The sequence below is a fragment of the Trichosurus vulpecula genome, chromosome 5 (assembly GCF_011100635.1).
Source record: "Trichosurus vulpecula isolate mTriVul1 chromosome 5, mTriVul1.pri, whole genome shotgun sequence".
NCBI lineage: Eukaryota > Metazoa > Chordata > Mammalia > Diprotodontia > Phalangeridae > Trichosurus > Trichosurus vulpecula.
The window spans coordinates 214,784,430-214,798,216 of NC_050577.1; the positions used below are offsets into that span (position 1 = coordinate 214,784,430).

The following is a 13,787-nucleotide window of genomic DNA, read 5'->3' on the forward strand; positions in this document are numbered from 1 at the left end:
ATAAATAGTCAAAGGATATGAACAAGCACTTTTCAGGTGGAGAAATCAAAGGTAACAATGGTCCTTTGAAAAAAAATGCTCTAAATCACTATTGATTAGAAAAAAGCAAATTAAAACAACTGTGAGGTATCTCTTCACACCTATCAGATTTGTTAATATGAAAGAAAAGGAAAATGATAAATATTGAAGGGAATGTGGGGAATTTGGGGAACTAATATACTGTTGGTGGAGTTGTTAACTGATCTAACCGTTCTGGAGAACAATTCGGGATTATGCCCAAAAGCACTATAAAACTATATATACCCTTTGACACAGCAATACAGCTACTAGGTCTGTATCCCAAAGAGAAAGGAAAAGGATATATATGTACAAAAATATTTATAGCACCTCTTTCTATGGTGGGAAAGAAATGGAAATTATGGGGATGCCCATCAATTGAGGAGTAGCTGAATGAGTTGTGGCATATGATTGTGATGAAATACTATTGTGCTATAAGAAATGATGAGAAAGATGGTTTCAGAGGAACCTAGACTCACATGAACTAATGTAAAGTGAAGTGGGAACCAGGAGAACATTGTACCCAGTAATAGCAATATTGTAAGATGATCAACTCTGAATATCTTAGCTACTCTGATCAATACAAAGAAACAAGACAATTCCAAAGGACTTATGATGAAGAATACCATGTAACTCCAGAGGAAAAAACTGATGAAGTCTGAATGCAGACCAAAGCGTAGTTTGTTTTCTTCTTTCTTTTGGTCTGTTTTCTTTTTTTGCAACATGGCTAATAGGGAAACATATTTTGTAGGACTTCACAAGTATAATCAGTATCCAAGTACGTGCCTTCTCAAGGACAAGGGAGAGAGGAAGAAAATTTGGAACTAAAATTTTTAAAAGCCTAATGTTAAATTTTACGTGTAATTGAGAAAAAATAAAATAGAGGAACAAAATAAGAGTTGGCATGATATACTGGGAGGAAATCTGGATTTGGAATTAAAAATGGAACCTGGTTGCAAATACCAGTTCTGTTGTTCTTAATCCTGGTTACATGAACTCACAAGGGTCTGATTTCAGGGTGCCTGGATAGGAAAAGGAAATAACATAATTAATTCAATATTAAAAAACAGTCTCACTGGCAATTAATAGTATCTAACTATTCTTTGCATCTCTGATGTCACCCAGCACAGTAACTTAAAGTCTGTCAGTACCCCCATTTTAATGAGTACCCACTGATGTGCCAGGAAGATAACATAGGCATTTATAAGTACCTACGGAATAAATGCAAGCTAGTTTGGGGGAGAAGCCACTATCCAGAACATATCAGGAAGAGCTTTGTGTAGAAGTTGGTGCTTGAGATGAGTCTAAGGAAAGTAGGGATCGTGAGAGGTTGTAATGAAGAGAAAAGGCATTTCAGGTATAGGGAATGGCTAGTGCAAAAGCACAGAGGTGTAGTGTTGTGTGAGGAAGAGGAAGAACAAGCATGTCTAATTGAGGCTAGCTTCCTTGTAAAGGTCTTGAAGGATTGGATGGAAGAGTTTCTATTTGATTTTGGAGGTGATAAAGAGCCAGTGGTGTTTATTGGAGATGGGGGAGACGAGGATAAAACTGGCTTTAAGAAAAATCACTATGGTAGCCTCTTGGAGGCTAGGTTAGAGTAAGGAGATGCTTAAGGGAAGGAGACCAATTAGAAGGCTAGTGAATATAGTAAGTTATAAACATCAGATGGGCGAATGGATGGCTGAGTGACATGGATGATAGAATATGGCAGATTTTTTAAATTCCATTCCCTAGGAGTGAAAAATCAGTGTTCTACTTTGGGGCTTCCTTTTGGTATTCTGAAGTCATGTCATCAGATCTTGCAGACCTTACCACCATCATTTCTTTGTACTCTTTCTTCTAAATAGATTTTTCCATTCCACCAATTTCATTTGCCTGCTACACCTAATCCCTGTCATAACAGAATAAATTAAGCACATTCCTAGGTCCCAGGAGATGCTGGATTTTGCCTTAAGGCAGCCCATTTAACTAATTAGGGATGTGTGTTTTTGTCTATCTCTGTGTTAGAGTGTAAACTCCTTGAAAATAGAGATGTTTTCCTTCTGTGACTTTGTATAACTAGCTCCTAGCACAAAGTAGGCTCTTTAAAATTTTGTTTTCAGTTAACAAACATTCATTTTTCTCTCCCTCCCAACTCCCCACCCCTGCAATTGGAAGAGAAAAAAGGGAAACATTATAAATCAAATCAGCAAGTATTTATTAAGTGCCCACTATGTGCCAGGCACTTGACTAAGCCCTAGAGATTCTAAGGAAGACAAAACTAGTCTCACAATTGATTGGCCACTATGAAAGTGATCTTCCTAAAGTACAGGGTTGACTATCTCTCCTCTCCTTCTCCCAATTCAGTAAACTCAAGATTACTTTAAAAGCTAGGAAGAGAATGGACTGGAGTGAGCAGAGAAATTGAGGCAGGGATCCCAACTATCAGACTTTCACAATGGTTTCTTAATAAATGCTTGTTGATTGATTGTGGTGGAGAAAGGGAAAGGTCATGACTGACATAAGAAAATGAACTCAGAGTTGTTTAAATAACTGGTGACTGGTTAGATGAAGGTGAGGGCAGGCAATCCTTGGAAGCATCCCTGTGGCACAGCTTAGACCCCATTCCTTAGCTTGGACTGAACAATTACATCGCTGAACTCAAGCAATAAGAATTGCTATTTGATCGCATTTCATCTTTCCTATCTATAGAAAATTACACAATGCCCACAACCTTAGAAATGTTGGGAGAGGAAAATTTGCTGAAGTGGATCATATCACCTAGCATAATAACATGTGGTGAGACTGCCCAAGCAAATATTGACATTTTGCTTCCATTTTATTTCACTTATATCTAAGAAGCCTTCATTAAGCACACATGGTGAGCTGGGCAGAGTGGATAGAGAGATGGCCTTAGATTAAGGAAGACCTAGGTTCAAGTGTGACATCCATGGCTGTGTAACTCTGTGCTACTTACTCTCTAAGACTACATGTTACACAAAAGGTGCCGACCTGCATTGGCAGAGGGAATTTCATCATCCTGGAGTTCTCTGTGTCAGCAGAATCCTAAGTCCCTTCAATATCCACATGTGCTCAACACTGTACTGGCTATTGGGGATACGAAGAAGCACCTGGCAGGTCAGTGGATAGAGCTGTAGCGCTAGAGTCTAGAAGAAGAATTCAAATCTAGCCCCAAATACTTACTAGCTGTATGACCCTGGGCAAGTGACTTAACTTCTGTTTGCCTCACTTTCATCAACTGTAAAATGGGAACACCTACCTCAAAGTTTTGTTGTGAGGATCAAATGAGGTAATATTTGGAAAAAGTGCTTAGCACAGTGCTCAGGACACAGTAGGTACTAGATTAAGGCTTATCCCCTTCCTTTCTCCCTTCCCACCAAAACTAAAAATGAATTTCTTTGCAAAATAATATAATGGCCTGAGAGCCAGCCTAGGAGTTGGAAGATTCCCACTTCTAACTTGTACTGGCTGCATGATCGCAGAAAGGTCACTTGACCCCTGAGTGGCCCATATCACTCTTAGACTGAACTGTTGGCAAGACCGATGTTGGTGTGAGTCTCTTACTCTGATGAAATCACATCTCGATGAATGTTTTGTGTTAACTTCTCAGGGTATATCCTGTTTCCCACTCACTTTAATAGAATGTAAGCTGTATGTGGGCAAGGACTGTTTTGTGTTTGTCTTTACAATCCTAGCCCTTAGTCACCCTAAAGTATAGAAAGCACTTAATAAATGTTTGTTGACTGACTGAATGAATGAATGAAAAAAATTGGACCTGCCCTCAAGGAGCTTACATTGTAATGAGGGGGTGTTGCAACAATTTGGCCAGCAGCTGCTGTGGGGGTGAAATACCAACAACAACCAGCTCACAGAATGCTGCAAGCCTAGGTTATTTTGATCTGCTTTACCAAGGAAAGCAACGTTAAGGAGTTGACAAACTTACTTTAATCCAGCATACAAATATCAGTCACTTAGTTCAGGGGGAAAAGCCAGCACCCTGAACTTCAGGGCAAATACAAACAAATTACAAACATCGACAGACAGACCTTGTCTGGTTCAAATCCCAATTCATAGTTACCAGAGTTTAAAAACATCCGGTTTACAAGCTAGAGGGCTCTTAGCTACAGCTGCCTGGAGTCTCCACATCAGCGAGCCACCAAGAGTGAGAGCCTTGAGCAAATAGCTCTGTCTTCTCCTTTTATACAGTCTCAGATATCATCAAAGGTCGTCTGAGCTACCAGAACTTGGGCTCCTTTGATGGGCTCCGGTGTTAGCACCTCCCTTATCACCTCATTTAGCACCTCACCTGGGGCCACACTTTAGTTACCAATTCACACCCACATAGGCTTAGCACCTAATAGGGGTTTGGGCCTGGGGCTTAGCACCTAGTAAGACTCAATCAAAGACACTGAATTGATCAAAGGAAACAAAGGCCAAACTCTTCAAGGATCTCCAATACAGGGGGCCATAGTGGTGTAAAGTTATCATATGTGCCAAGAGACTTAATTATATGGTATGTTCAAAAATATATATCTTTTATGAATATATATATATATAGAGAGAGAGATACCCACACACACACACACATATACATATATACACACACAAATGTAGACATATATATTTATTCATTTACACACACATGTATATACATGTGTATATAATTGCATGTGCACACTCTTAATGCTACCTCATTTCTACCAAGTAAAGAAGTATTTCCATATTCCATAGGAACAGAGCATACATAACTCACCTTTCTGAATCAAATAGAGCCTCCATTTGACGGTGTATCGTGCACATGTTGGCATTAGGCTGTTGTCATGGCAATACCCCATACTGTTCCTAGGGATTTTATATTATAGTCTGTATTTTTGCTAGAGCGTCCCCAAGGATGATCACTGGCCTAACTCACTAGATCTAAGTTGTCCTTCATGTTTCTATACATTTTCTGTGCATTGGTTTCTTTAAAAAAAAAAAGCAATATATTTTTGACTACTCTCATGCTAGCTGCTTGAGAGCAGAAAACATTTTTTTGGTTGTTTTTGTGTCCTAGTGCCTAGCACAGGAGGCATAGTGTGAAAGTGGACAGAACACTTGTTCTGGAGTCAGTGTTCACGTCCTAACTCTGTCATTTACTAATGGTGTGACCTTGGACAAGTCACCATCCCTGGCTCTCATTTTCCTTATATGTAAAGTGAAGGGTTTAGACTAGACAGCCTCTGTGATCTCTTTTAGCTCTGGATCTATGATCATAGGTCATTTAACCTCCCCAGGCCTCAGTTCCCTCATTGGTCAAATGCGGGGGCAGGGTGGGGGTTGGGATTAGATGTCTCTGGCCCTGGGTCAACGACTCTCTCTCTCTCTCTCTCTCTCTGTGTATATATATCTAATATTATATTATTGTATCATGTCAAGTCATATCGTGTCATATCATATCATATTATATCCTATTATATCATATTATATTATATGTGCGTGTTGAGAGCTCCCAGTGAGGAAACTCTCCAGTTCAGACAAGAAATGATTTTCAAACTTAGGTCCTTAGAGATCCATCTGGGGGAACTGAGACTTGAAGTGATTCAGCCGTGGTCACACAGCCAGTATGTGTCAGGGGTGGGACTTGGAACTAGGCCATTCTGGCTCTGAGCTCAGTTCCCTTTCCACTAAGCTTCTCTGCCTCCTGTCTTATGAATATTAAGCCCTTAACAACTGATTGTTAAATTGAATTAGGAAAGAATAACTAAATTGGAGTTAAGAAATTTGGATTCAGAGTCAAGCTTTGTGACCTTGGGTAAGTCATTTTACCTGTATAGGCATCAGTTTTCTCAGCTGTGTGTTTCTTATCCATTTCTCACATGTGGAGCTCCCAGAATAGGTTCAAGGTATTCTGTGGCTCTGAGGATTTTATGTTTGATCCTGGATGTAATAGTAAGCCACTGGATCATATCAAATGGGAGGAAAGGGCAGCATATGTGGCCACTTTGAGAGCTGAGTGGAGAATGGATTGTAGTAGGAAAAGACTTGTGTCAAGAAGACCAACCAACGGGTCATAGTCGTTATAACCATTAAGTGATGAAGGGCTGTGCCAGGGTAATGGCAATGTCAGCGGGGAAAAGAAAGCATATACAAGAAATACTGTGAAGATCAAACCAGTAGGACTTGGCAGCAGATTGAACGGGAGGGTTAAGAGAAAGGAAGGAGTCAAGGATGCCACCTAGATTGTGAGTCTAAGACACTCAAAAGATGGTGATGCCTTTGACAGTGATAGGTGAACATTTAGAGGGAAAGATAACAGGTTCACTTTTAGACACGTTAAGTTTAAAGATGTTTAGGGAACATCCAGTATGAGATGTCCACTATGGAGATTTCAGTCTGGATTTTGGGAGAAAAGTTAGGGCTAGATAAGTAAATCTGAAAATCACCAATACAGATAATAATCAAGTCCATGGTAGGTGATGAGATAAGAGAAGAGGGACCAGAACGCAACCCCGAGGAACACTGGTGGTCATGACCTGGATGAAGATTCAGCAAAGAAGATAGTGAAGAAGCAATTAAGTAGAGGAGAACTCAGAAACCTAGAGAGAAGGAGTGTCAAGGAGAAGTGGGTGATGGATGGTATCAAAGGGGTCAAGAAGGATGGGGATTGAAAATAGCCATTATATTTGGCAAATGAGAGATCTTTGATGACATTGAAGAGAACCCATTTGATTAGATAAAGAGGTTGGAAGGTATACTGTAGAGAATGAAGAAGACAATGAGAGTAAAGACAATTGATGGAGGCACCAATTATATGTAACCATCCTGAGGAGTTTAGTCACAGAAGTCAGGAGAGCTATGGGATGACAGCTGATGGGGATAGACAGATCAAGTGAAGGGATTTTTTTAAGATGGGAGAGAGATAGGCATGTCTGTAGGCAATAGGGAAGCAAAAGAGACAGGAAGAAATTGAAGAAAGGTGAGAAAGTGGGGATGATAAAGGGAATAATATGCTAGAGAAGATGGGATGGAATGAAATCACTTTGACATCTAGAGGGATTTTCTTTGGCAAGCAGAAAGGCTACCTTTTCATGTGAGAAATGGATGAGGGAGGGGATTTTGGCAGAAGGCATCTAGAGGATATGAGATGAGGAGCAGGGAAGAAGAAAGAGCTCTTGGTGCATGGCCTCAATTTTTTTTTCAGCAAAATGTGAGGCAAAGTTTTCAGCTGGGATGGTGGTGGTTGTATAAGCCATGAGAAGTTAGCGGAGAAGTAAAAAGATGTGTAAAAACTAATGGTTGGATAGTGAAAAATTAGGGAAGAAGGTTATGTGCCATAACAAGGATCCAGTTGAGATTCTAGAAGATAAATTGTAATAGATCTGATAGTCAGCATGACTTTGTGATTTTCTCCTGCTTCAGTGAGCAAAACCTACTGCTTGATTGTCCCCATTTTGAACTGGTGGATGACTCAGGCTGTCCCTAGGTTCTATGAGTATGCTCAATTTATTAGCTATCTCTGAGGCTGAAATATTAGGTCCTAAAGAGGCTGCCCCTGGCTCTGTCTTCAGGTCAACATTCCCAGACCACCCAGCCCATGATCTGGTCTTATGAGTAGTGAGACGAATGTTTTTCACTGGCCAAGTTGTAGTATTAAGCCAAACAGACTTTGTAGCAGTAAAAAACCTCAGTATCCCTCCATGTATTATGAGGACAGAGTTAGAGTAGAGAACCTCTGAGGTTCCTTCTTACTCTAAATCTGTGATACTATGAATTGAAATGGGAAATACCTTGGGAAGCTTGTGAGCGGGAAAGAAACTAGTTTCCCCTAGACTCACAGGAAGAGATTAGCCACTGAGTGGATTTGAATTGAATGCGTTCCAAGAGCTTTTATTGAGAAAATGTGGGTGCCTTAGAGTTCATATACTCTGAATTCCTATTGGAAATGGAAATGCTGGATGGTTACTCATTTGGGGATAATTAAAAACAATTTTATCCCCCTTTTCTAATGCAAAATTACTCTCTTTTTGTATTTCATGATTATGGGAATAATGGTTTTCTTTAGTTTAAGTTCTTCGGAGCGGTTTTTTGTTCTGTGATCATTTCGAAATGACTAAAATGGTGATAAAATTAGAGGGGCTTCCAAATTAGTAATGTAGATAGGGGACTATGAGAACAGAATGGTATATACATTTTCATATTCAATCTCTGCATATGATGTCTTTGATTAGTTTTCCTTGTTGCAACAGAGGGTCCAAAGAAAAGAAATTGAAATGACTCTGATGAAAAGATGAAAGTAATCAACAAAACGTCTTTTCAAAGTCAGACCTCATTGCCAACTCCCGGGTCTCCCCTCACCCTGCCCCAAAGAGATCACCACTGTTTTGGCCAATGGATGGATACAGGAAGTACAGGGAGCAAACAGTGCTGAATGAAGGAGAAATTGAAAATCTCAGTTCCAAGTAGAGTTATTCACTGTGGGTCATTTTATTCCTCTGGCTCAGGGTTCTGGGAATTCAGCTGAACATAGACCTCCCTTTGAGATTGCTAGCTCCCTAGGGGTTCAGAGATAGATGAGAAACTGCCTCTATTAACTTAGCCCCCAACACAAACACACATTAAACAAAGAGCTTAGTAGCTGAGGATGCAAGAGGGAAGTGTGTGGGAAGGATGAACATGGAAATTTTCTTTTCCTTGAAACAGTGGCTTCTTTTAATAGAGCCTACATGCCAAGATACATCAGGCCTTGGACCACAGATATACAATAATTTAGTAATTCAATCTGCCATGGAGCTTAACAGCCGAAAACAAGGGTTTCTTGAGATGTTCTATAAACAGTGGCAAAATTGGCCAACCGCCTTCCCCTGATATCTTGAGCAGAGGGAGCTAGAGAAAGAAGATTCTAAATGAATGAAGTAAGAGCCTAGAAGCATTGGACCCGCTGGAATCTGAGCCACTGCTAGATCTACTGCCCCTCCTCCTCCTCTCCCCTTGGCATTTACCTGACAGAGTGTGGCAGTCATCAGACATATCAGATTTTTTAGACTAGTTATCTAAAACATTTTTCAGGCAATTTTTGAAAGTAGCTGATATTTCTGTGCCATTTAGAAAAGAGAAATTTACTGGCAGAGTAGTACATTGGAAAGAAATTTTGGATTTGAAGTTAAAGGAACTGAATTTGGATCTCAGCTGTGCAACTTGGTATCAGAATAATCTTGGGCAGCTAGCAAAAAAAAGTTAGTTTCAGAGGTGGCCCATTTCTGAAAGATCCTGAGAGAGCAGAAAATGGACCAGAGAGTACTCTGAGCCTCAGTTTCCTCATCTGGGAGTGATACAATGCCTGGTATAAAGTATGCACTTAGTAAGCTTTTGAAGATATGTTATTTTCTAAAAAGAAAGGGTTGAACACTGTGAACTCCAGGGTCCTTTCAGCTTTAAATCCAAGACCTTACATTATAAAGTGTACCAGATGGCGGGCAGAATCTAAGCAGTTGCATGTTAGACCATGGAATCAAAGGCTGTGTCACAGGGGCAGCCTAGCAGGGAGAGGAAATGTAGTGACCTCAGAAGGGAGAGTGCGTCTGATAGAAGGTACTTGGGCGAATAGACTCCTTTATGCCATTGTAAATGTCATAGAAATGTGCAGTAGGTTAAGCAGGACTGTTTGCTTGATCAATTCAGCTGAATCAGCTTGCAGGCTAAGAGAGCTCACAGTCTTCTCGCATCCCCCTTTTCACCTTTTCCCTGGTGCATTTCTCATAGAGTACAGTGAAGGGAAAGGGGCATCCTCCAGCCCAGGAGTAACTGACTGCCTTTGACAGACATACAAGGCATGCTGCATACAGTGTGCTTAAGAGAGGTACCCATTGACAGGGTTCTTGAAACCCAGACTCCTGTGTAAAGAAGGCAAGGCATCTTGATTTCCTAGGCAGTATGCTACCCAAATCTAGCCTTTCAGCCAGAAAAGATTTCTTGGGCAGCACTAAGTTTGGAGCTTCCTCCAAGAATAATAATGATAGCTAGTATTTTTATAGGATTTTCAGGTTTGCAAAAAGTTGTATAAATTATCTACTATGTTAATGTAAAATACTTTTTAAAGTAACATGAAGATTCTATAAAGTATCTCCTCCCATCCTCACTATACCCCAGGAAGAACAGTTACTATCCCTGTTTTAATAGAAGAGGAAACTGAAGCTAAGAAAGGGTAATTGATCTCACCAGAGTCACACAGCCAATGTCTGAGGCAAGTTTCCAAATCAGGCCTTTCTGGCATTGAGTCCAGGGCTCTATCCATTATAACACTGTCTCCCACCTCCCAAGTGTGAGATATCTTAGGCATTGCTCCTCTTCAAGAAAGAAACATATGCTTCATGTCTCCTGCATATGAAAGACAGCATGTTGGTAAAGAATCCATGATATGGGGGAGCAGAAAACCTATTCTTTGCTTCTTGCTATTACTGAATGATTTAAACCATGTGGATTTGATGGGAAGGGTGATGTCTGTCCATTGACCTCAAAGTGTTTTCCTTAGAGAGGAGTCCAAAACAATGGAGTAGAGTGAAGTTATAAGGACTCTATGACCCTGAGTTAGATGCATCAAAGCAGGAGGTTCAGTCGTGTCTGACTCTTTGTGACTCATTTGGAGTTTTCTTGGCAAAGATACTAGAATTATTTGCCATTTCCTTCTCCAGCTCATTTTACAGATGAGGAAACTGAGATAAATATAAGTTATTTATGTATATTATTTTATTTATTCTAAGTTATATCATTTGTAATTTATACCAAAGCAGGAGGAGAATGGTATAAATTTGTTTGTGAGATCTCACAGGTATCTAGGGAGCCATTTGGATTGGCTACCATTGACACAGTTACATCTAACAATTTCTTTCTCTTCTTTGATTGGGACATATTTCCCAGCTTAGGTCAAAGGGCTAACAATAAACATCTCCCCACTCAGACCTGAGATTCACCTATTACTTCAGCACCAATTCAATTCAATTCAGTTCAAGGAACATGAAATACTTGTGTCTCAGTCACTATGTCAGGTACTGGGGATACAAAGATAAAAAAGAAAGCAATCCAGAGGTCTTGGTGTTAGCTTTGAGACCTGACACCCTCTCCATCCTTAGTCCTCTCTGTGAGGCTCTCCACTCTTTGATGCCCCCTGGATCAAGCAACATGAGAGGACCTAAATGAGGATTGGAAAGCAGGATTCTATAATACATTGCATTATCAGTACAATTACAAAGAGTATGTTTTTTAAGTCTGTACTTGGAAGATAGAGCCATCTTGTTTGTGAAGACTGTGAATAAGTCTTCTTCAGAATAATAGCATTTGGGGAAAATAATATAGCAGAATAACAATTCAAAGGTGGCCACAAGGACCATCTGTACAATGGGGTGGTTAAGCCAGATGGCCTCCAAGATACTTTTCAAACTAAATCTGTGATGCTATCCAGGGGAAATATTGGCCCCTAAGTGTAATGTGATTCCTAAACGAAATGCCTTTTTAGTGATTTTGAGTTTACTTTAATTTAGTTGACATTCCTTTTGAAGTGTGGTTTGATTTTTGACCTGCTGGGAGCTGTGATAAATGCAAATTAGTGTAGTAACATGAGTGATTATTTTATGATTTGTTTGAGAAATTCACTAGGAGGAATCTCACTAATAGGATATAAGTCAACCTGCTGGCCAGAGCATTTTGGTTGTAAGCCTGGAGGAACAAGGTCTTCTTGGCAGTCATCCCCAAAAGCAGGAGAATTACTAGTGATGATAAACTTCTCAGTGTGTTCGATTGTTAAGGAACTAGACTTTCTGATGCCTCCTCTCCCTTAACACTTAGAACCTGCTTCTAAAATGTCTGATATGTTGAGAACATGCTTTCATCCTTTAGAGTCTTTAGCTGCCTTAGGGTGATGGAGGCAATAAATAAATTACTTCTTCACTGCCAGTTCAATTCTTTTTATTGAATAAATTGAAGGGATTTCAAAGTACAAAATCTTTAGGTGTTTAATTTCAATTGCATTCTGTTGTCATTTTTGGCTTGGCCCTAGAATTGTAACCTTGGCAGCAGTGCCCAGTGGGAAAACTCCCTCCCCTGAAACCATCAATCAATCAGTCAACCGATCATCAGGCCTTTATTAAATGCCTACTATGTGCCAGGCACTGTGCTACATCCTGGTGGAACATTCAGCAACTGCTGGTTCCTCAGAAAGAGTGCTGGAATTGGGGTCAGAGAATGTGTATTGGCATCCCAGTTTATCTACTTACTACTTCTGTGACCCTGGATATATCAATTAACATCTCTGGCCCTCATTTCCCTTCCCTTCAAAATGAGAGATTTGGATCGAATAATCTCTGTTTTCTTCCAGCTCTAGAGTGATGGTTTGTGATCCTGTGAATTCACAAGCAAATTTTAGGCTTCAAGAATTGTCTAGGCCCTTAAGAGGGAAATTGACTTGCCCATGGTCATATAGCTAGGTTGTGCCAGAGTCAATAATACAACTAAAGTCTTCTTGATTCAGAAAAGAGTCCTTTCTGCACTCCACATGATGAAGGTAGGGGGGCAGGGAGCGGGAGGGCAGGGAAATGCTAAAAAACCTGAAGAGAGAGACTACCGAAAACTAAAAAATATAATTAAATCCAGTAAGCATATACTGAGTGTTTATTGTGGTGAAACTACTGGCCTGCATACTTATACATAAGGGTGTATGACTCTGACAGAGAGAGAGAGAGAGAGAGACTGACAACTTTGTGAAACTCTGCCTCGCTTAAATCTAATTCAAGCATGAGTTAAGACATCACTCCATGATGTCATTGGTTCTTTTCAAAATAAAATATGATAGCCATTATATATGTAAAATGTGAAGTCATACAACACATATTTCCATATTAGCCCTGTTGCAAAACACACACACACAGACACAGACACACACACACAAAATAAAGTGGAAAAATATGCTTCAGTCCACACTCAGAATTCATTGGTTCTCTCTCTGGAGTTGGATAACATTTTTCATTGCAAGTCCTTTGGAATTGTGGTGGAATATTGAATTGATCAGAGTTACTAAGTCTTTAACCTTTGATTATCTTTACAATAGTACTGTTGCCAAATCATTATTCATTTTGACCTAAGAAACTGGGGGTGAATTTTGTATCCCATGCATTTTTACAGGCATTAGTAATAATAATAATAACAAAAAAGAAAGGAGATATTTCCCAGCCCTCTTTTTCTACAGTTGTTCATTCTTAGGTATTCTATTTCATGAAATTGATTAGGGGGAGTGTTTAATTTTGGAGATCCTTGGATGTATGGCTGTCCATAAGCTACACCTAAATACTTCCCTAAAGCTCCACACAATGTTACAGCATTTTTAGGCAAAACACTTTCTAAAGATATCTTCAAAGACTTTTGGAAATGTTATTGACAAGTATGCAGAGGTGTTAGCTTTGAAATTCCCAGAGATTGAGCCTTCTCACACAGACTCTGCAGGGCTAATAGTGTGTGAAAAGAGAAGAGACAAAGTATTAAGACTTTTTTTCAATCCTAAATGGTTTTATAATGCTCCGTGTTTAGGTACTTGAAATGTAGTGACCAAAACAAAAAAAACAAAAGACCCTGCCCCAGCTGTCAGGTGTAGGGCATGAACACATACAAGAAGTAGATTACTAAGTAAATAAAAAATATATTGACAACATGCCCTGCCCTTGAAGTCCCAGCTATCACACACTGGTTGTGGGATGCGGGGCAACTCA

The 13,787-nt window shown here is 39.8% G+C and overlaps 1 protein-coding gene across 1 annotated transcript in view; it reads left to right on the forward strand.

The window, feature by feature from the left end:
- The first annotated feature begins 3,026 nt into the window (after positions 1–3,026).
- Positions 3,027–13,787, forward strand: part of LOC118851200 (ankyrin repeat and sterile alpha motif domain-containing protein 1B-like) — a 33,709-nt gene continuing 22,948 nt past the window's right edge. The window contains exon 1 of the mRNA XM_036760707.1: positions 3,027–3,174. Within this exon, the coding sequence (XP_036616602.1) occupies positions 3,027–3,174 (148 nt within the window). The remainder of the gene's footprint in view (positions 3,175–13,787) is intronic.